General features: G+C 30.7%; 1 protein-coding gene across 11 annotated transcripts in view; it reads left to right on the top strand.

Annotated features, from left to right (window-relative positions):
• LOC143226567 (ryanodine receptor-like) overlaps positions 1-21,694 on the top strand; it is a 250,771-nt gene that overhangs the window by 105,441 nt on the left and 123,636 nt on the right. For all 11 annotated transcript variants that reach the window (XM_076457710.1, XM_076457700.1, XM_076457702.1 and 8 more), the window contains 15 exons: positions 791-876; positions 1,327-1,380; positions 2,676-3,558; positions 5,320-5,497; positions 7,239-7,403; positions 7,824-8,017; positions 8,679-8,876; positions 9,405-9,542; positions 10,425-10,577; positions 11,715-11,830; positions 16,913-17,073; positions 17,782-17,880; positions 19,761-20,043; positions 20,842-20,966; positions 21,349-21,497. In XM_076457710.1, the coding sequence (XP_076313825.1) occupies positions 791-876; positions 1,327-1,380; positions 2,676-3,558; positions 5,320-5,497; positions 7,239-7,403; positions 7,824-8,017; positions 8,679-8,876; positions 9,405-9,542; positions 10,425-10,577; positions 11,715-11,830; positions 16,913-17,073; positions 17,782-17,880; positions 19,761-20,043; positions 20,842-20,966; positions 21,349-21,497 (2,982 nt within the window). The remainder of the gene's footprint in view (positions 1-790; positions 877-1,326; positions 1,381-2,675; positions 3,559-5,319; positions 5,498-7,238; positions 7,404-7,823; positions 8,018-8,678; positions 8,877-9,404; positions 9,543-10,424; positions 10,578-11,714; positions 11,831-16,912; positions 17,074-17,781; positions 17,881-19,760; positions 20,044-20,841; positions 20,967-21,348; positions 21,498-21,694) is intronic.

The raw sequence follows: 21,694 nt of genomic DNA on the forward strand, positions 1-21,694 counted from the left end.
GGTAACCAAATGCCTCATCATCTAATCATGAATAGATTAATGAGATTCCCACTGCCCCTATCTGCTATTTAGTGAAACCACAGCCAAGGGAATGGGCTTGGAGAAATCAGAAGGGAAGGTTTATCTTGTCTTCAGTTATTTCCTGACCAAAAAGATTCAGTGTGCATGTGTGGAGCAGCAACAGCACTGATATTTTGTCTTTCTATAGACAACTACTTTCCACACAGTAATCAGAGTTTACTTTTCTTGGAGATGGGGAAGGAAACCTCTTGATTTTGGGGTTAAAAGGTAAACATTTATCTTTTCACGAAATAGAAATTTGGTCTCCAAACAGCAGATTTCAATTATCATATTTTCACAGTTCACTTCAATCCATCAGGAATGGGAAAGAACCATATTGATTTTATAAATGAGGTTTATATGCAGAAAAACAAATGCCCTAATTCACATAAACATACTATATTTATCAACACAATAAATTAAACAAAAAGTTAAAGGTTGTGGGAAATTGGCCCACAACATTTATCAACACACCAAACCAAACAAAAACTAATAGCCAAGGAGGATCAACTTATACATAACCACACCATATTTATCATTGCACCAAATAAAAGTTAATGGCCAGGAAAAAATTACCACATACAACCACACAATATTTGTCAGTACACCAAATCAAACAATAATAAATGATTTCTTCAGTAACTCGACATTGTTTACAATAAGTTAACTAAGGATTTTGCATTTATAAATGATATTTATTGTGGAAATTGCTTTTTACAATTATTTCTAGTGAGACAGAAAAAATTCATAGATTAGAAGAAATGAGGCGTAGACAGAGAAGAGCATTAGCAGAAAAATCTGGCATTCGTCATCCAGGTATGATAGCACTGATCTTGTCTACTTATTCAGAAGATAACTGAGTTGTCGAAATTTCATCTCTGTATGTCACATTTCTATTTTATATATGTGTTTATAAATTACAAGATTAATGTATTTGTGAATAGTAAATGGCAGAACAACTTAGAAATAAAGAAACTTATGTTACTACCATAATTCAGTACATTATGCTCAAAACAAATAAGCAGCTTTATTTGTGTAACTCTTTTGTTTATAAGAGTGCAAGGATCCCTATATAGGTTTATGTGTCTGTTTTCTCTTTTTAAATATGTATTTGTTGTATGAAAACTTAAATTTATCTAATGTAATCCTTTGTAGACATTTTGTATATTTGTTAAAGTTAAAGAATCTGCTTGTTCAGTGAAGTTGTTATAAAAAAATTAAATTTTGAATATTTTCTCTGATGTGGAGTATCTATTGAACTTTCAGCCAATCTAGAACAACATATGCTGAAGAGTGGTTTCAGTTTATCTGATATTAAAGGTAAAATGATGTAGAATTGATGCATGATTCATATCTAATCTATTCTGTTTGAGTCAGTTAATCTTTCTTCATTAAGATCCGTGGATTATTACATTATTTAGGAAATTAATTAATTATACTAATGCCCTTAATAATAATATTCAGTTCACTTCAGTGAATAAATGAATAAAATATCTCCATAGTTGTGTGTAAGTGTTCAAAACATTATGCAAGAGCTATAGAATTCTTAAAAGAAGTTTTCTCATTTATAGTAATATGTAAGACAAAATGTTGAAATAATTCATCCTTTTTTCATTGTAATTTTTTATTGGGAACTACAAAAAACAACAAATATAATACAAGATGTCCAAAGAGAAATATACCAAAAATGACGTTGAATAACTTTATTGTTATTTAAGATAACAAAAATTGAATATGAAGATAAGTAGTGGGTATGTAAGTTTTAGTTTTAATTATTAATGGACTTCTACACGTCTTACATCATTTGCTATAAGTAATATAATTTTGAGAAAACATTTTCCAACACAGCAATAGGGATGAATCAAATAGCATCACAAATTCAATATTTCAGTTTTAAAGTCTTGTGGTTTGTTATGGTAGGCTTTTGTTTTCAAACAGCCCCAGAGATGAAAATCTAAAAGCTTTAAGTTAGGTCAACAAGAAGGTCATTTGATAGGCCCTTCCCCAACCAATCCAATGCTGTGGGAAAGTTTGGTTTAAAAACACGTTAACAACTCAAACAAAGTGGGGTAGTGCCCATCCTGTTGGAAGATAGCCAGGAGGTTCTCAGAATTGTGAAATAAATAACTCTTGTAGCATGTGTAGGCATGAATATCCAGTAACAATTTGTTCATTAAAGAAACAAGAACAAAACAAAAATTAATGCAACAAAACAAGACATACAAGTCTACTACTTATATTTATATTTAATTTTTGTAGTTATATCATAAAACAATGTTATTTAACTTTATTTTTGGTACATTCATTTTTGGACACCATATATTTGCTTCACTATTTGAATGCCTATTTTTCTAAAGTAGCATAGAATACATATTATGTTTATTATTTTTAAACATAATTATAGATAAAATTAACAGAACTCTATTTATTGGACCTATTGTGGCATTTTCTAACATTTTGTTAGAAACTTCAGTCCTTTACATAGAGCCATAGTAAGTTTTTAACCTGGCTAATGTGATTGTAGATGTCTACCCCAGTAACTTACTGATCAGTAATTAAAATTTGATCACCAGTTTAAACTTCTGTTTTTTTTATCAGAATGATGTTCCTTTCAGACTTGCAACGAGGTTATTCAGAAGATGTTGTTCAAACCATGAGTGCTCTTAATTTGGAGCAAGGAAAGAGGTTGGTCCAGCCACCACAACCTACTCTTGCACAACAAAGATCAGGCTCTAATAGCATGTTGCATAAGACTCAGTCTTTTGACCTAGCAATGTCAAACCTATCGGTACCAGGCGAAAGGGCCCCAGAACCTTCAAAGTTGAGAGCTGCATCTAGTGAAGAAGCTCTACATAAGAAAGGATTAGACAAGAGTTTAAAGAAAAGTTCTACACCAGAACCTTCTTCAAGCTACAGGGATGATAAGCAGAAAAAGAGAGGCCGTTCACCATTTCGGTTCTTTTCTAAGAAAAAGGAAGGTTTAGAGAGAAGAGAAAAAAGTGCTGCAACACGTACTGGAGGATTAGATCAGAACAAGCAGTATGGCTATGATTTGCCTCCAGAAAGAGATAAACCACTTTCTGCCCCTATGGGTGCCACTCTTAGTCTCCGAGCTCCTGCAGTACAAGTAATCTCTGCTAGCAGTTCTTCCAATATTGGAGTACCATCTGTACCTGATCGGCCAACTAGTCTCACAAGCGGAGGCATTGTACCAGGGGGAACAGGATCCCCTGAAAGACCTATGACTAGTAATAGAAAACATTCTCGTGGTGTCATTCAAGAGCCAGAAGACTCGATTGATCATGAAGTGGAAAATGTGGGGCTAGAACTCCTTGATGAGTACTTCTATGGTGTGAGAATATTCCCAGGGCAAGATCCTAACCACGTTTATTGTGGCTGGTCAACAACAAACTACCATTATTTTGACAAAAGTTTTGACAATAGTAAAGTTCGCAAAGTGATGTTTCAATACTTGGAAGAAGGGTCTCATCTAGAAGTGTAAGATACTAATTGTTTTGTTTCTGGTATAATATTTATAAATTACTAAAGATAAATTATTTTGGTCAAGTTATGAATAATACAGCTTAAAAATAATACAGTATTGGCTTTAAGTAAACTCCAATCAGCATTTTTATTGGACCTAAAAATAAGTGTTTCATATTTTTCAACCAAGATAGTTTTTTTTTGTATTCATTGCTGTACTCACCTGAGTGAGTTACCAAGACCCTGGTAATTTAGTGATATGATCAAAACGTTTTCAGACTTCAAGTTATTGCAATATGTAAGCCAGTCATGTTTTGTTCTTTTTAAGCAGCTACTTAAATTCAAAAATTTTACTACACCATTGTTTCATAGTCATGTGGCAAATATTTAATCTTACTGGTAAAGTTTATGAGCAAAAAAAATTGGATGTTAAAACACTGAAGTGCACTCAGTGGTGTTTGTAATTTTTGAGACAAGATAGATGGGAAATGATATTTTAACTATTTTGTAGTTGGCTCAGTAACACTATATTAGGCATAATAGAGTGTATGCTATGATGTAATAGGAATACAAGGTCTGAAGCTTGACCTGATCAAGACAGGACTGTGAAGCTATAAAATATATTGATTCACTTCATTATACTGCAATGCTTTAAGTCTGTATTCCTATTACAGTATAATGTACAATGTAGTATGACTCATATTATGGTATTTCCTCTTACTCTTCTTTAATTTTATGTAGTACTCAGTTCATTTGATAACCACTATTAATCTAATGGATAAATAAGTCAAAATCAAACTAAAATAACTGTTAAACTGAATAGAAGATAAATTAAATGTAGCCCTATAAGCATTACCTTGACAACAGTACTTGATATAAGGTATATGTAGTAACTTTGCATAATGCTTGTAATTTCCATTGTCCAAGATATTTAACTGTTTTGAAATAGTCAAAGAGCACAAATCAACCGTCATTTAAAGTTGGTAATAATTAATAACACTGCACAACAAAGTTTTTGCTTCTTCAACACTGTTGGGTGTTCCTTATGGATTTTTGGCTGCTGATCATGATAATCACATCCAAATTTGCCCGTCAAGTACAGTTTCATTGAAATCTTCAGTTTTGCTATGATGGAAAAATGATATCAGGGCAACTGGAATCTGTCAATGCTTGCTGACTTCTGTTGGACACTGCAACATGATGCACCAAACATTGAATACAAACAAAAATCAGGAGCAAAACACTTGTAATTATGTTGAATTTAATATTGTATTAGAAACATAAACGCAATTAAATACGTTATTGCCGGTAAACAGTTAACTGTCTATTTCTTAGAGTTCCTATGTGATGAAGCAAAACCAAAACTATATTTGTGCATACCCACCACGTATCTGTCACAATCAGCAAAAACTTTTCAAAAAAATTGTTGTGCAGTGTAATTGAACTATTATATAAAATGTGTTGACAAACATCCACTGTGAAAGTTTTATTTCAGGACGTATTCTTCATGTTTACCACACTTGGTACAGATATATCACTCTTGTTTGAAGACATTTTGGAAAATTTTTTAATATACTAAGTAATAAGTTTATATTGGGTGTTATGTTTCCAGTTTTGTTTTTTGATGAAAGATTCATTTAATTTTCAGTATTGTTTTGTTTCAGTAACTTAAGGTAAATTATAACTTTATTTGGGATCAGAGTTATGATAAATTGTACAAGTGATAATGGTGCACAAGTTCAAGATAAGTCCTTTGCATTTTTGAAACTTTTACAGCTTAGAAAGACAGAACTGTTACATGGTATGTGCTGGACAACTTCATGCAGAAGTCCACCAGAGTGAAGCTGGGACTCGGAGCACAAACCAAGGGATGTACATAGGCTGTCACATTGACATCTCTACAGGAATCCTCACATTCACTGCTGATGGAAAGCCAACAAAACACAGGTTTAAGGTACGTTCTGTTTACTGTAACTTTATTTGATATTTCAGTATTTTGTGTTTGCTTCTTAGAATTAAGCACAAAGCTACACAATAGGCTATCTGTGCTCTGTGCAACACAGGTATTAAAACTCAGTTTTTAGCAGTGTAAGTCCACAGACATATCATTGTGCCATTGGGAGGTTTTTATGTTGGCTATGAAAAAAGAACTTACAAATGTATGTCATAAACATTATAATATTTTTTACTAAATTGAAAGATATAATTTTGCTTTTTCAACTTTTTAAATTTTTTTTTTGTTTTCATATTTAGTTTAATTTAATTTTTATACAAAACCATTGGTGGACTGGTCCAATGAGATGGTAGGAAGTTTTCCACTTGGCTAGCCACTGTTTCAGTTTAGGCTGCTAGATTAAATTTCATGGAAAATATTGAATGTTATAACTTTAAAATATTTGTAGTAATTAAATGATTGTTGTAAAAATAACAAAAATTGCATAAAACATAAGGTGGCCAGTACTTGCACTTAATTTTTTCACTTACTATATATTGTGAAGCTACGTACATGTGTTTTGATATTTTCTTAAAACTTTCTCTTGGTTTGCAGGGTGACAGATTGTTACTACTATTTGTTGTATTCTCATACATAAAATACTAACCTATTGCATGAAATGTTATGTGTACTTTTTAAATTATATGTAGATCATGGATGAAATATTATATAATTTTGTATAGTATTTGTACAATATTTTAGGTTGTTACTTTTCAAACATTTTGTGATACAACATTGTATTGAATGTTAATTTTAAAGACATCCTTTCATCTTGGAGCTTCTATATTTTAATTGTATTCTCTACATCATATAAATGTATCAAGTGAAATTATTTTTTTATTAAAACTAATTATTGTGCATATGTGGACTGTGTTGTACTAATATAGGGTCATTTGTTTGCTTGTCTGTGCACACAGGCTCTTACATATACAGAAAGTACCAATTAAAAGGCATGAAAAATTAAACTGGACTTTATGCACTAATTTAGTTATTTTTGATTATTTATATTTGTTATTTATCTTTTCCTCTTACAATGAGAATCAAGATTGTAAGGAATGTTACATATGCTTTATCAACATCTGCATGAATACAACATGTATGTAACTGCTTAAACCACTTAGTATTTAACCTATGAATATCTTCTAGCCTTGTCTTTTACTCAAGTACATTGTAACAGAGCATTCAGCAAACTGAAAATAATTAAAGATGTACTTTGTGCCACAATGGGAAAGGATTATTTGGAAGTGCTGGTGTTGATATCTATCAAACAAGAGGAAGGGGTTTATTTTGAAATTTGAATATGTTATGAACTTTGTTTTCTGTTCATGAGATAGTTCCCTACTGTTTTATACTTTTAATGCATGGAACGGACTACATTTAGTGTTACAATAAAGAGTGTAACCAATGTAAAGTTATGGATTTCTTTCATGATTTTTAATTAAAACTCTTATGATACATTAAAGTTAAGAGAGATAAAGCTAGTAACATGCTTTTATCACCAGATGGAATATAATAAGTCCGTTTTTGGAAAAAGCACATAAATGACATAAATATAGATGATCATAAAGACATTAGTGGAGATACTAGTAGGAGTTATTTTTTACCACTCCTTCTTCTAAGATTTCTTTAAAAATGATTAAATTACTTTAGTCTACACACTTAGTTGTTTTTTGAAAATACACTATTACCTTCATTTATACAGATGGAACCTGGTATGAAACTCTTCCCTGCTGTTTTCTTTGAAGCTACCAGCAAAGATTCTTTACAGTTTGAATTAGGTCGAACAAATGATACACTCCCATTGTCAGCAGCATTACTGCATAGTACAGAAAAACATATTAATCCACAGTGTCCACCAAGGTTAAAGGTATTGTATGCATTTGTTTAAGTAGGAAAATAAAGATGTTTTATTAGTTTTTGTATCCTGACTATCCAGAAATTGCATTTAGTATTTTTTGTTCAAATTTAAATTTGAAATATTAATTAAATACAATAGCACAAAAATAAAAATATATATTAACAGTGTTTTTACTTAAATCATTCTAAAAAGAATTAAGCTTGTCCAGAGACGTTTTCTCTTGTTCAAGAATAGTTTTCATAAAATTTACTTCTGATAGATATTGTTTTTACACTTCTTTGTTTAGAATACAGTTGACAGTGAATATATTTACTACTTGTATTTATGTATCAAAATTTTTGTTCTGCACCTTCCTGTTTACAAAAAATAAGTTTACTTAAAAGGACACTTGCTTAAGGGTTTTATGATACTCTGATTTACACACAACAGGTTCAATGTCTTCAGCCTTTTCAATGGTCTCGGGTTCCAAACCATTCCTTGAGACCACATGCTCTGAAACTCTCAGACATTCGTGGCTGGAGCATGCTGTGTGAAGACCCTGTTTCTATGCTTGCCATCCATATACCTGAAGAAGATCGCTGTGTGGATATATTGGAACTAATTGAATTTGAGAAGTTATTAAGGTATTATTTGTTTCAGTTTGAAAATTCAAATAGTAAGCATGTAATTGATACAAATTGTAAAGATCATTTAAAATGCTGAATGGAACAAATATTTTGTGTATTTTGTTTTATAACATAAGTCAGAATTTTACTACCTGGAGTTTTTAATTTTAATTGCATTAAAAAGTTGTGTAGTGATATTAGAATAGTCATACATGTATAAAAGATAACTGTTGGTTCTTTGTTGCATTTTACCTTGGGAAGTTTGCATTCTTGGGGGAAGGATATTAGTTGTTACTTAAATAATATTTTTTATCAAAGAATTGTTACAGTAATCAGTACATATGCTTGTGTTTTATATAAAGATGTGATAAGAGGTGTAGAACAGTAAGTAACTTTTTAAGAGATATGATATTAGTAAGTATGCATTGATAATATTTTGTAACTGAAATATTGAGTTGAAAATTTTCTGCATTTGATGTGTTAATGTTAAAGTGTATGTTAATTAGATTATACATAAATTTGTATCTTACAGAAAGAAAATAGAAAATAAAATTGATGTATATTTTTTTTATTACCTTCTTTGGACAATGCATAATATTTTTGATATAAAAAAAATTCAGAACTGGCTGTCTGGTTAATAAAATGACTTTTCCTCTGTTTTTTTTTTTTTTTTTTTTAGTTTTCATTCTCACACCCTTGCTTTGTATGGTGCTCTCTGTTTCCAAGGCAATCACAGAGCAGCTCACATTATCTGTTCCCATGTGGACACCAAACAATTGTTGTATGCCATTCAGTCTGAGTACATGTCTGGCCCATTGAGGACAGCATTTACTGATCTTCTTATTGCTTTACATTTAGAATTTCATGCTTATGCAAGGTGAGAAATTACTTCAAATTAATTAGTTCATGTTGAAGTCAATTTTACGAGTCTTGGGTTTTCTGTGTTTCTGTTAAAATTATCCATTCAGAAGCATCTGGAGAATTAGAACCAACCTGTACAGAATTTTCCAAAGAATTTAATCTGAATTCAATTATTTTTTTCATAGTTAGTTTAAGCTACTATAGAGGGTTGGGAAAAGTCACATGGAACTCTGGGTAATCTCATCTCCTTTGATTTTATACTTACATAAACATACTACTTCCAGATTTAATGTGTGTTTGTATATATATATATTTTCTTTTAATGTATATATTGTTTTTCTATAAGTATGGTTTATAATTTTTCTTCCATACAGAAAGTTCCAGTAAGGCTTGTGAAGCTCATTATATTCTTCAGCTATTTTTATTATTTGTATTAGCAGATATACACTATAATAATTTATTGAGGTAATTCATGAACAGTTAGTGGTGGAAATATATATTGAACAGTGTTACATTATAACAATAATTTACTCATCATTCACAGAAGTTTGACTCAAAATGAGTTCATCACACCAATGGGATCTGAGATCCGAGCTATGTATGAAGATCCTGTTCTTGCCCATTCATTTTCTACCCTACAGTGTGTTTCCATCAGGCCCCAGATGACCATGAGTCATACTCCGTACGTATATACCATTCCTAATAATTATAAACAATATCTTATCTGAAAGGATTGTACTACACATTATCATTATGAAATGTAAAACCTCTCAAACATAATACCTCTTTAGTTTTCTTAGTATAAATATAAATCACACTTTGCAACTTTACAAGATTCTTGGTGCATACAATTTATGTTTTAAATGTATATTTATTTTAGATAAGTATAAGTTATGTATCTATAAGGAACATAAGTTACACATTATAATAATATAGTGTCTTTGATAGATATAATCCACACACTGTTTAATTTCTGTAGTGGAAACTGGTGTATAGAAAACATTTAAATACTAGAAATACTGGCTTTATAACACCAAATTGTTTTTTCTTTAATTGGATACTCAGAGTGTTACTTTATGGCTTCTTTAGGCATATTCTACTAAAATGTAAACCATAATTGACAGTTCAAAGCTTCAAATAGTCCAATTAAAGAAAAACAACAGTTTGGTGTTATAAGGTAGTTTATTTTTAGTATTAATAAGCTCCACACCTTTGAACATAGTTTTTCCTAAACTTTTATAATTCATATTTCATATATTACCTAAAGATGACCAGTGGAATCCATGGGAGATGATGAACCACATCAGATTAATATGTTCATATAATTTTATACTGTAACTTGTAATAATATAGTTTTAGTATTCTTCCTCGGTGTTAAGTCATACATTGCATTTTATTTTTCCACATAAAACTTGTATTTATTATCTTAGGTAAACTTCTGTAATGCCAACAATCAAAAATATATGCATACAAAGTAATAGTGTTCACTTAAAGTGGTAATTTATTTTATATCCCAAAACTGTTGTCTAATTTAAAAAAAATATATCTTGTGTGTATTTCACAGAGAAAGGATTGAATCAATTAAGGGTCTCAGCACACCATACTTTCCTGTTAATGATCTAAAACAGTTTGTTATGGAAGCTTTAGATGATGCTGTCCGTAAAGGAAACCGTCCAAACCGTGATCCTATTGGAGGCAGCAATGAAAATCTTTTTGTGTATGTACTCATATTTGTAGATTACTTTTTTAAAGTATCTAACTTTATCATTCTTTTTAAAGCATTTTATAATTTAGTAGTGTCATTTGGTGATACAAAAAATAATTAGTTTTGTTTAATGGTTTAGTTCTTATACTCTCTTCTTTTTAGTTATGGTTTTGATGGAACACCGATCACTCGTACTTAAGAAATATTTATAGTTGGCTATAAGTATATCTTAATTAGGAAGTATTCTTTTAACTAAAAATTCTGAAGTTAATATATTTGTGATTATGGATTATCTAACAATAATTTCAATTAATTTAATTCAATAATGCATACACACACAAAAACATATTTTGTGCTTACAAATGACATGATACCAAAGTGTTGTGACTGTATTTGTGTGCATAAACTAAGATATTTAAGAAATTAAAAATTTTTCATTTCTTTCTCTTACCAAAAACATGGATTACAAGTCTTGAATAATTGCTGTAGTGAAGTAATTCTTGATGAAAATAACCCCACTTGAACTCAAAATGTATTTAATTAAAGTTTTAATACCCATGCCAGACATCTTTAGAATAAGTGGATTACAAGGATAAAATTATCTGTTTTGTTCTATTGGATACTTTTATTATTTTTGTCAAAAGGCATTTACATTTTCAATAGACAGTCTTGAGGTTGAAAAGAGTGTGTTAATATAAAAATCAAGAAAACAAGTTGGTATTGGAATTTTTTATTTAAACCTGGACACATTTTGTTTTCAAACTTTAAAATGAAACATTTTGAAAAGTATTTGTGATCCGTAAGAAAAACAAATTACTAATGGGAAAACAGACTTTTGGTGATGATGGTTCTGTTGACTCAGCAGTAAGTCTGAGGGTTATGATGCTAAAGAGTGGATTTCAGTACCTATAGTGGGCAAAGCACAGATAGTCCATTGTGTAGCTTTATGTTTAATTACAAAAAAGATTGAGGTTTAGTGTTTCATAGCTTTTCTGCTGTGGTAAATGATAATGATTTGATTGGATTATTTTGTTTGATACAGTTTTAAGTACAAATCCAGGATATGTTATTTTTACAGACTTAAATGTTATTAAATTACTTATTTATCACAGTCTTCAATATTAATGACTGTTTTCTCTTTCTTTACAGTCCTCTGCTTAAGCTTGCCGATAAACTTTTGTTAGTTGGACTACTAGATGACCAAGACTTGGAATGGCTGCTAGTTCTTCTGGACCCTGCAACCTTTGACAGAAATTATGATCAAAGTAGGTTGAAATTTACATCCATAGATAACAACATTTAGTGTTATGTCACACATATATACAGGTGCTTTTGAGGGGGTTAGGACAAACTCCATATTTTTGTGATGTGAAAAAAATACTTTGCAAATTTCATGTTCATGTGAATATTTCGCATCTTCCTCCAGACTTCCATAGCATTACCATGTTTTGCACAATGTGTTTTGTCTTTTAATCTTACGAAGTTAAACCCACCTTTCAGACATTCTGCATACAGGCTTATATGTAGTTAGAAGTATGATTAAATAGTGATCATCTTTAAATACAGTAATATTATTCTGAGGACTATACAATGGAATTATTATGGGTTATAAAAATAAAACTTAAATATATGAAGGAAGAACTTATAATTATCATTGTTGTTACAAGTGAGCTTTCATAAACATATAAAAATTATTGGATTTTATACAAAGTTGATAAATCAGTGTAGCATTCATTAGACTTTGAAGAAAGTGAATATTTCTAAGTAAAAGTTTTAAATAATTCACAGTGACATCATGTATATATACTTTGATCTCTACTGTTCACAGTAATAAATAGTATTCTAAAAATGAGCTTCTGTTTATGCTATCAGTCACTGGACTCTTCATCCACAGACAGAGACCTGCCTGCTTGACCCAGGGCAGGATCTATGGAGACCAATAGATTTCTGTCAAGTAAAGAGAAAACAGAAGGGCTCTCTGCCCAGTTCTTCTCCACTTAAATAAAAATGGCCACATTGATACAGTGGAACTGTCGAGGTTTCTGTTCTAATTTAGATGACATCAAGGTGCTGACTGATTCTTATCATCCTATGTGTCTTTCCTTACAGGAAATGTTTTTGAAACCTGCCAATATTGTAATCTTTTGGCAGTTTTCTTTATATCACAATGACAGGTTGTGTGATGGATGAGTGCATGGTAGCATGGCAGTGCTTGTTCACCAGCACATGCTTATCCTATCTTTGCCAGTTGATACACCCTTGGAAGCCATAGCTATCTATATTTTGTTGGGTCATACCATTACTGTTTGTTCTCTCTATCTATCTCCTGGAGAGACCTTTAATCAATCAGATCTTTATGCTGTCATTGAACAGTTACCATCTCCCTTTTTAATTCTGGGGTACTCAAATGGACATAATCCCCTTTGGGGAAGTGCTGATATTGCTCTCAGATCACAACGTTTCTCTCTTCAATACTGGTGTTTATACATACTTTTCATACACCTAGTCATTCTTTTATTGCTATTGATCTCTCTCTCTCTCTCTGTTCCCCTTTACTTTTCTCTCACATTTCTTGGAGGGTTGACAGTGACTCATGGGACATTAATAATTTTCCTATAATTTTGAGAGAGACTGACCATGGTCGATATCTTCCGACCTGCATGCCTTGGTGAAAGTTGAACAAGGCTAATGGACTCTGTCACTGATCTCTTGGAGCTTGATCCTGCCATTGTTGGTAAGCCATTGACAGATGGCTGAGTGGCATCAGTGAATGACTGTATTATCCAGACAACTACTCAATGTAATCCTAAAACCTTGACATGTTTTCCACAGTTTTCTTTGTTTGTGGCAGAATCCTGCTTGCCAAATAGCACCGAAAGCCCCGAAAATGAGCCTGGTATACCTTTTATAGGTATCTCATACTTTCAAACCTCATCACTTTTCAGTGGGCCATTGCATATGCTTGGCAGGTAAGACGTCAAAGCCAGAATGAATCTTGAATTAAATTCACAACCAGCGTCTCTTCTATTACCAATCATTAATTAATGGGCAGTATACTTCTGCCCCCATTTCGATATTGCTCTCTGATGGCCAGGAAGATGCTGATGCCTAAAGTATTGTTGATACTCTTAGAAAAAGTTTTTGCTGGGTATCTAGCACTTCAACTTCATCCCCCACCTTTTTAGCCATCAAGACTCAGACAGAGTGATTGCCTCTTTCCTTTTGGGCTGATTGTCTCTATGACCACAATCACCCCTCTTCACTGGTGGAACTCAAACTTCCTTTCATCAGTCCAGCGGTACATTGGTCAGACCTGATGATATACACTACAAGATACTGTGCCATCTCTCTCCTGCTTCTATTGTTATTTTTCTGGTTGGTTTTAACCAGATCTGGCAGAAGAATGCTTTTCCTGATGATTTGCACTGGGAAATTGCCTTTTCTTTTTCTAATCCTGGAAAAAATCCTAAGATCCTTTCAAACCACTGTCCAGTTTCTTTGACATGTGTTTACCTTGGGTTCATCCCTGACATTGGATAGTGTTATTGGTGATGGTGTCACTGTGCACATTAATAATATTCTTAAATTTTTAAGGCCCATTGGTCTTTTTTTCACTAAGTTTTTACCAGCTGTTTGAAATTTATTTACTTTTACTTTAATCCATTTTTACACTTTATAACAATTTTACTTTTTTACTGGTTGTTTGGCACAGATAACCTAGTTGCTTTGCACCAATAAATGCCAAAGAACCAACCAATCTAATAATGATTACCAAGTTAAAGTATACCTCAGTTATTTTTCACAGTATTCACAAAACTAATAAAAAACTAATATGATAAATAAGGATGCCCTATGACTGTAGAGAATAGTTGTTTTCAACATGTAGTCATCGTCTTTTATTTATTGATTTTTTCATACCTCAGTGAATACTGCATAACGGATTTGTTAAATGATAATATTTTTTTGTTAACTACAAAATTTTGCTGTTGGTCAGAATGTGCAGAAATAATTTTGGAACTTAAGTTCTTTATGGAGTCTTTTGTTAGTTGAAATCTGTTGAAGTGCATGCATTCCTGACATATTGTTATTTTGAATTAAAATTTCTTTAAAATGACAGAAACTTGACATTGCCATTATAACTGAATGTTTGTTCAAAGATTAAAGTGTCAACATTGACATTATAACTGAATGTTTGTTCAAAGATTAAACTGTCAACATGAATGAACTTTTTAAATGATAAGTTTTAATGTATAGAAATGCCATGTGCTACTGTTAAAACTTTGCACAAAACATAACTTGCTTATTTAATGCAGTAGAAACAGGAAGATATTTATACTTGCATTGTTTCATGTGCATATTTTATTAGATTCAGATCAACATCATAAAAAATAACAGGAAAAGTTTTTGCATTCAAAAACTTGATATTTTAACAACCAGTTTTGAAAAGTTCCCCACCATATAAAGATCTCATCAAACATACTTACTCAATTTGTGCATCTAATATAAAATGGCAAAAATATATATTTGTAGACATGAAGAAATTGTACATAGTGGGAATGAACTGAAACATCATTATGTAATGGAGATCAAGTGTTTGAAAGCTACACTCTGAACAAACAAATTATGTGTATATTTAAAAAAAAATTTGCAGCTAAAATATATTAACAAGATTTCTATATTGCAGTAAAAGAATTGAGATTTTATTTGTTGTACTAAGTTGTATTTGTTCAAAACAGTTTCATGTTGTATTCAAGGCGTTAATAGTTTGGGAGCACAGTGCAATTGCATGGTTACAGCATTCTTAACCTCTGAATGCATATTTATAGTCCAAATTTATAGAATACTAAAGTGTAGTCCAGGTAAGCATTGCCATATTTATAACTTTTGGGTAAGTTATAACTTAGTTTATTTGTTGTTGCTTGGCAAATGGTTCATACTCGCTAGACAGTCTGATTCATTGCCTGACAAAAGACTTCTAAAGTTTAAAAGTGTTTTATTTCATAAAAATAAAGTTGTTAAATTGCTGTTGGTAATGGAATTGCATTAACTATGTCAGTCGTCCTTGTAAATGTTATTTTTAAGCTGTTTTTACTTTAGAGAAGGATTGCTTAATTTTACATTTTGTTGTATGGTTATGCAACTTGATGGTGCATAATTTCAAATTATTGGCTATATAAAAAGCAGTGGCTTATTCAAGGTAAAACAAGAGAGAATCCTCAATAACTGTGGCACTTGAAATTCTTTTAGGCAGGATTAGGGTATATTAATCTATGAGACTTTTATTTTCGTTTTTATTAGTTGTATTAGCATAAAGCCCATACTTGTCACCCCTTTAATATACCCTAAACTACATTTAATAGCTAACTAAAATAAATAAATTTTGAGAAATAATGTGTGACCAACAAAGAAACAGTAAAGTACAGTTGAAGCAACCAGAAGTCGATAAATTCCTTTGTGAGCCATTCAAACTTAATATCATACATGATATTAATTCATGGGATATTCATAGGATAATTATTGGTAGAAATTAGTTAGATTAACAACTACTATTTCATTGAAAGCCAGTTCAATTTAGTAGCACTACATTCCAATAATGGTTTTTATGTCGTGTCACTTAGCAACAAAATTATGATCTATTATTGTTGTTAGTTTATGTACTGAAAGTATAAAATGAAATTTATCAACAACAAAACTGGAAGAGATTTGTTGATTTCTTAATTTAGGATCTGTATTGATTAAAGGGGTTTGTTTTTATTAAAAACGTTTGTGATATAAGAGAAAATAGATCAATTCACATATGATTTAGGTGGAATTGATATTTGTACTTTCATAATAAATTTTATGCATTTGGTTAGGTGATCCTATACTATGTCTTTACTTTAGGGTTATTATACCAACACTCACTAATAAGGTTTCATGGACAAACACCCTCACAGCCCCCTAAGGGGACAGATAGTAATCAGATTATTCTATCTGGATAAATACATTTTGGCTTTTATGACTCTTCCTGTTTTGAGAAATCAGGTGTGGCATAATGTCTCACACACACACTGTCTTTTAAATACATTAGCTTGTGTATATACATAATTCGATTTTATTGCTCGTTAGGCATGATTAAAGTAAATTAATCTATGAGGCATTGGATGTAGTGAAATACTTCAGTCTAAAGGGTTTGACCTTCTGTAATTAGATATCAAATTGGTCAAGTGATGACAGAATTATGAGCTACTTGAAAAAAACTCAGAGACATTCTGTGAGCTACTATAACATGGCTAACAATTATTGATCATATATAAATCAGTGCACTGTTCATGGTAAAACAGTTTTCTCAAAAATTATTTTTTCAGCAAGTGAAAACAAGTTAAAAGGCTTGATAGAAATGAATGTGGCTGAAGGAGTGAAGCTTCAGATATGTTACCTGCTACATCACTTGTATGACTTACAGTTGAGACACAGAGTCGAAGCAATTGCATCTTTTTCTGATGATTATGTATCTGAACTACAAGGAGTAAGTTTTTTATTATATTCTGTTGAATTTACTACTCATTTCCACTGAGTATAGAATTTGTTAAAATTAATTTGAACTAACATGCCTAAAAACTGTAGTTTTTAACCAGTTTTAAGCTGCAATCATGTTTTATAACTCACTCCATAAAACCTATCTAATTACACAATGCCATCAGTTATTAAAGTTTCTTAAGGATAAAAAAAATTATGGAAAATTAGTTTTTTTGTTTTGGAAACCTAAGTATGTAGTACTTTTTAGAAACGTACAATTAATTTTGATAAATTAGTGTATTTTTTAAGTCTTAATCATTTTATAATGTTCATTACGTAAAAAGATATAGTTGTCAACATAAGATTAGTTTTATAAAGTGTGAAAATTTATGTTCAGGATATGTATGTAGGTGGTTAAGAATAAATTTTGTTTTATATAGACTTGTTTCAGTTTGAATAAAATGTTTTGTGTATTAATTTGTAGAGTCTATGGAATAAGTGTTTTATTGGTCATTAAACATTTGTATGTTATATTATGAAATGTATAAAATTCTTATATATTACATAATGTGTCCCTTCATGTGACAGTGGCAAATTTATATATTTACAAAACTGAAATCCAGGGTTTGATTCCCAGTAGTGGACACAACAGATAGCCCAATGTGGCTTTGCTTTAATACAAACAAATAAAAATTACATAATGTCAATATTATTACAGGATCAGTTGAGACGATATGTAGAGATCAAGCAGTCTGATCTTCCATCATCATTAGCTGCCAAGAAGACAAAGGAATTTCGTTGTTCCCCAAAAGAGCAGGTACCAAAATTACTGAATGTCAGTTATTAAACCATTACAGACAAGTATGGTATTGCTGACTTTCCCAGTTTTCTTTATTTTCACTCTCATTTTGAAATTGATTAAAAAAATTAAGTTAAACTTGGTGAGAACTTTTTTAATGTTGTGAAGTTTTTGTGTGTGAAAAAAACATTATGTAAAAAATTTATAATTGTTAGGGTGTAAAACTTGAAAACTGTAGTTAAACTGTTTTAATAAAAAAGCAAACCCAAAACAATTTATTTTTTCTTCTTAGAATTATCAGTATATTTCCTTTGATACTTTATTTTGATGATTGAAGCAGTTGACTGTCCTTAGAGAGTCAGATAAACAAAAGTTTGACTTAAAGGTTTTTCAGTAAACAATAATGCTTCATTTTCAGGTGTTGTAGCATAGCATTTTGTCAACAATATATTTTAGTCAAGATTAATTTACATTTAACAGGAATAATTTGTTATTAACAACTAAAAAGTTTTTTATTTGTTCTTTAAAGAACGAATTTAATGAAAAAGGATACGTTTCAACAAATAGTTTGTTGTCATAAGTTATACCTTACAGTGCTTGCTTATCCTTGGTATTCTTATTTGATGTCTGATCATTGTCACAGAAGAATATTGGTGCAGATTTCAGATGAACATACTATAGTAGAGAAACATTATCAAGGATATAAGAAGAATATCATTATAGAAGCTATAACAATATCTTAAACCACCAAGTAATTGAGAAATATATCAAAACTTTATCTTGAGATTGCATCATTACCTTTAATTGCGCTTACCTTACCACTTACAGATGTATAACTCATTTGTACATTGCATTGTTACACAGTCTTAAAGCTTAGTGCCTTTCCTTACTTTTGATTTTTGGCTCTAGGCTTTACCTCCTTTTAAAAGCTGAAAGTCAGTCAAAGTTCTCAAGGCCTCTCTGGGCAGTTCAATGCTCAACCAATAAATTTACAGTTGGACAAACGTAAAGTCTAGATAGATGAAATAAATACCAACCTGACTAAAAATACTAGTATTCGATTTGAAGAGATGAATGTAAGCTAAGAAGATAGAAATAGAATTTTATGAAAAATCTAAAAGTGTGATTTTTACATTTGAGTCATCCTGAAACATGACAGAATTAAAAGCTTAAAATTTCACAATTTTTGCTTATTATACAAATTGTATAAGGATTATATGATGCTAAAATATCAATTTTGCAGTATTTGTCCAGTTAAAAAATTGTTTAAATGAAATTAGAATGATTCTTTAATTATATTATGAAAGCTGATATGGATGTACACACTTGGAGAAACCCTGAGCATCCTCTGATCAGGAAATGGTTCATATGTGGAGGCTTCCATATAATAGCATTACTGTTTTATAATTATTATTTAGTGCTAGTATAAATGTATTCTAAAGATGGCCGTTACAGGTATTAATTAAAATAAAGTTGAGTCAGGTTCAAGCTGTCTTTGTGAACCTGAAGATGACCTAAGAAGGTTGAAACATTGTTCTGTATTTTATTTTAATTAGAGTTTTTAATATCCATATCAGCTGTTTAAGAATACATTTTTAATTCAAGTGTGTTTCTCATCATCATGAATAACATCAGTATAACTTGTCTCTTGAGAAGGTATTTATTCAGTCTTTTCAGTCTGTCTGTTCATATTCCAGAATACAATGATCTTTGTACATTTTGATGACAGAAATACAATTCTTTTCATAGTTATGAACAAGAACATCTAGTTGAAATGCTTGGTTGTTAGTTGTAAAAGTATGTGAACATAAGATTAAAACATTAATGTTATTTTAAATAAATTACCATTACCAGTGATTGCTTTGTCTGCCAATATTTTACATATGTATATATAATAGATGCGAGCCATTTTGTCCTTCAAAAACTTGGAAGAAGACCAGGCTGACCAGTGTCCATGTAGAGAAAACCTACGAGAAAACCTAAAGAATTTTCATAAGTCAATGATGAAGAAAGCCATGCTTTGCATAGCAAGTGAGGAGGAAGAGGAAAATAAGGAGACATCTAATGAAGTAGAGTCAAGTAAACCTTGGTCCCAGAAACTGATATCCTTGGTGAAGATTGTTAACTTATCAGAAGAAGATCAAAAAGAAGAAGCAGAGGAAAACAAGCCTACACGAGAAGGTTAACACAATCTGCTCAGTTTATGCTAAAGCGCTGTTTAAGTTGTAAAGTAGGATATGGATGTACTTCAACTTTTTAAAACTACAAGACTAACTCTTAGGCTTATTAACTGATATTGAAGCACAGTAATCCTAAAACTGAGGACCTCATGTGTCAGTTGGCACAAAGACAATAAATTAATAATTGTGAAACTAACTTGTTAGGTTTAATTAACAATTTTGTCAATTATTCTAAAGGTATCAACAATTACTGTTAACCTTAAAACTAAACTTTAGAATAATTAACAATCTTGGCAATTATTTTCAAGGTATAAACAATTACAGTAAACCTTAAAACTAAATTGTTGAGTGTAATTAATAATTTTAACAATTATTCTGAAGGTATTAACAGTTACAGTTAACCTTAGAACTAAACTTGTTTAGAATAATTAACAATCTTGACGATTATTCTAAAGGTATCAAGAATTATAGCTGATCTTCAAACTTACTTGTTAAAACTAATTAAAAAATTCATCAGTTATTCAAAAGATACCAACAGTTACAGTTAACCTCAAAACTAAACTTGTTTAGAATAATAAACAATCTTGGCAAGTGTTCTAAAGGTATCAAGAAATACAGTTGATTTTAAAACTAACTTGTTAGGTCTAATTACCAATTTTGTCAATTTGGAAAATACCTATTATTCAAGTATTTTACCTTCCTAAAAAATCTGTAATTATGGATAAAAATAAAATATGCAAGCAAGATATATTTTGCAACCAGAAACATTAATTACAGTGTTCAAATTTTTTTCATGCAGATATTTTTATAAAAAAAATGGTTTTCGTTTTAACGTCATGGGCACAAGAATCAGAGTTTGAAAATCGAGAGTTGATTCGACAGATGTTTAATTTATTGTTGAGAACCTATGATGGTGTTGGACAGGTAAAAATTGTTTATATAGTTATTAGTACCTTTTTCAAAAACATTTGCATCATTTATATAATCAGTTCTGGCAGGCTGTTTTTGAAACACAGCTGACAAACCTATTTTATATTAAACTGTTTATTATGCAAACATTTTTTTAGTATTAATTGTTTTGCAACATTATTAATATTTCATGAGATTGCTTAAAGTGTTATCAAGTTTCCTTTTAAAGTGTATTTTTTACAAAATTCTGAATAAGTTTTCATAATTTTTTTGGTGAATCATTATTTAAAAAAAATGTTTTTTTCATGATGCATCCAAAATATAGATATTAAATTCAATACAATATGTTAAATATTTCAAAAAGTTACTAAAAAGGATCATCTCTCTCTTACTTTAGTTAATGAATGCCTTGGAAAACACTTACATTATTGGCAGCAGCAGCCAACAGGATGTTGGAGAACTTTTAGAGCACTTAGGAAAAGTTCGATCTTTGCTTCCTGTACAGATGGGACCTGAAGAAGAGGAGATTATGAGAGATAGTCTGTGGTAAGAATTTTCAAAAATATGTTCATACAACTTGTGGAAAGAATATGCATATTGGATCGAATAAATTATGAAACCCAAGTCTGAAGAAAAATTATTTTAACGTTTTTTTTGCAGCATTTTAAAAAACTTGTTTGTTCTATATTTCATAATATTATTAATTTACTCTCACTTTTATCCATCTAAGAATACTTTGTAAG

Source organism: Tachypleus tridentatus, chromosome 9, assembly GCF_004210375.1.
Source record: "Tachypleus tridentatus isolate NWPU-2018 chromosome 9, ASM421037v1, whole genome shotgun sequence".
Lineage (NCBI taxonomy): Eukaryota > Metazoa > Arthropoda > Merostomata > Xiphosura > Limulidae > Tachypleus > Tachypleus tridentatus.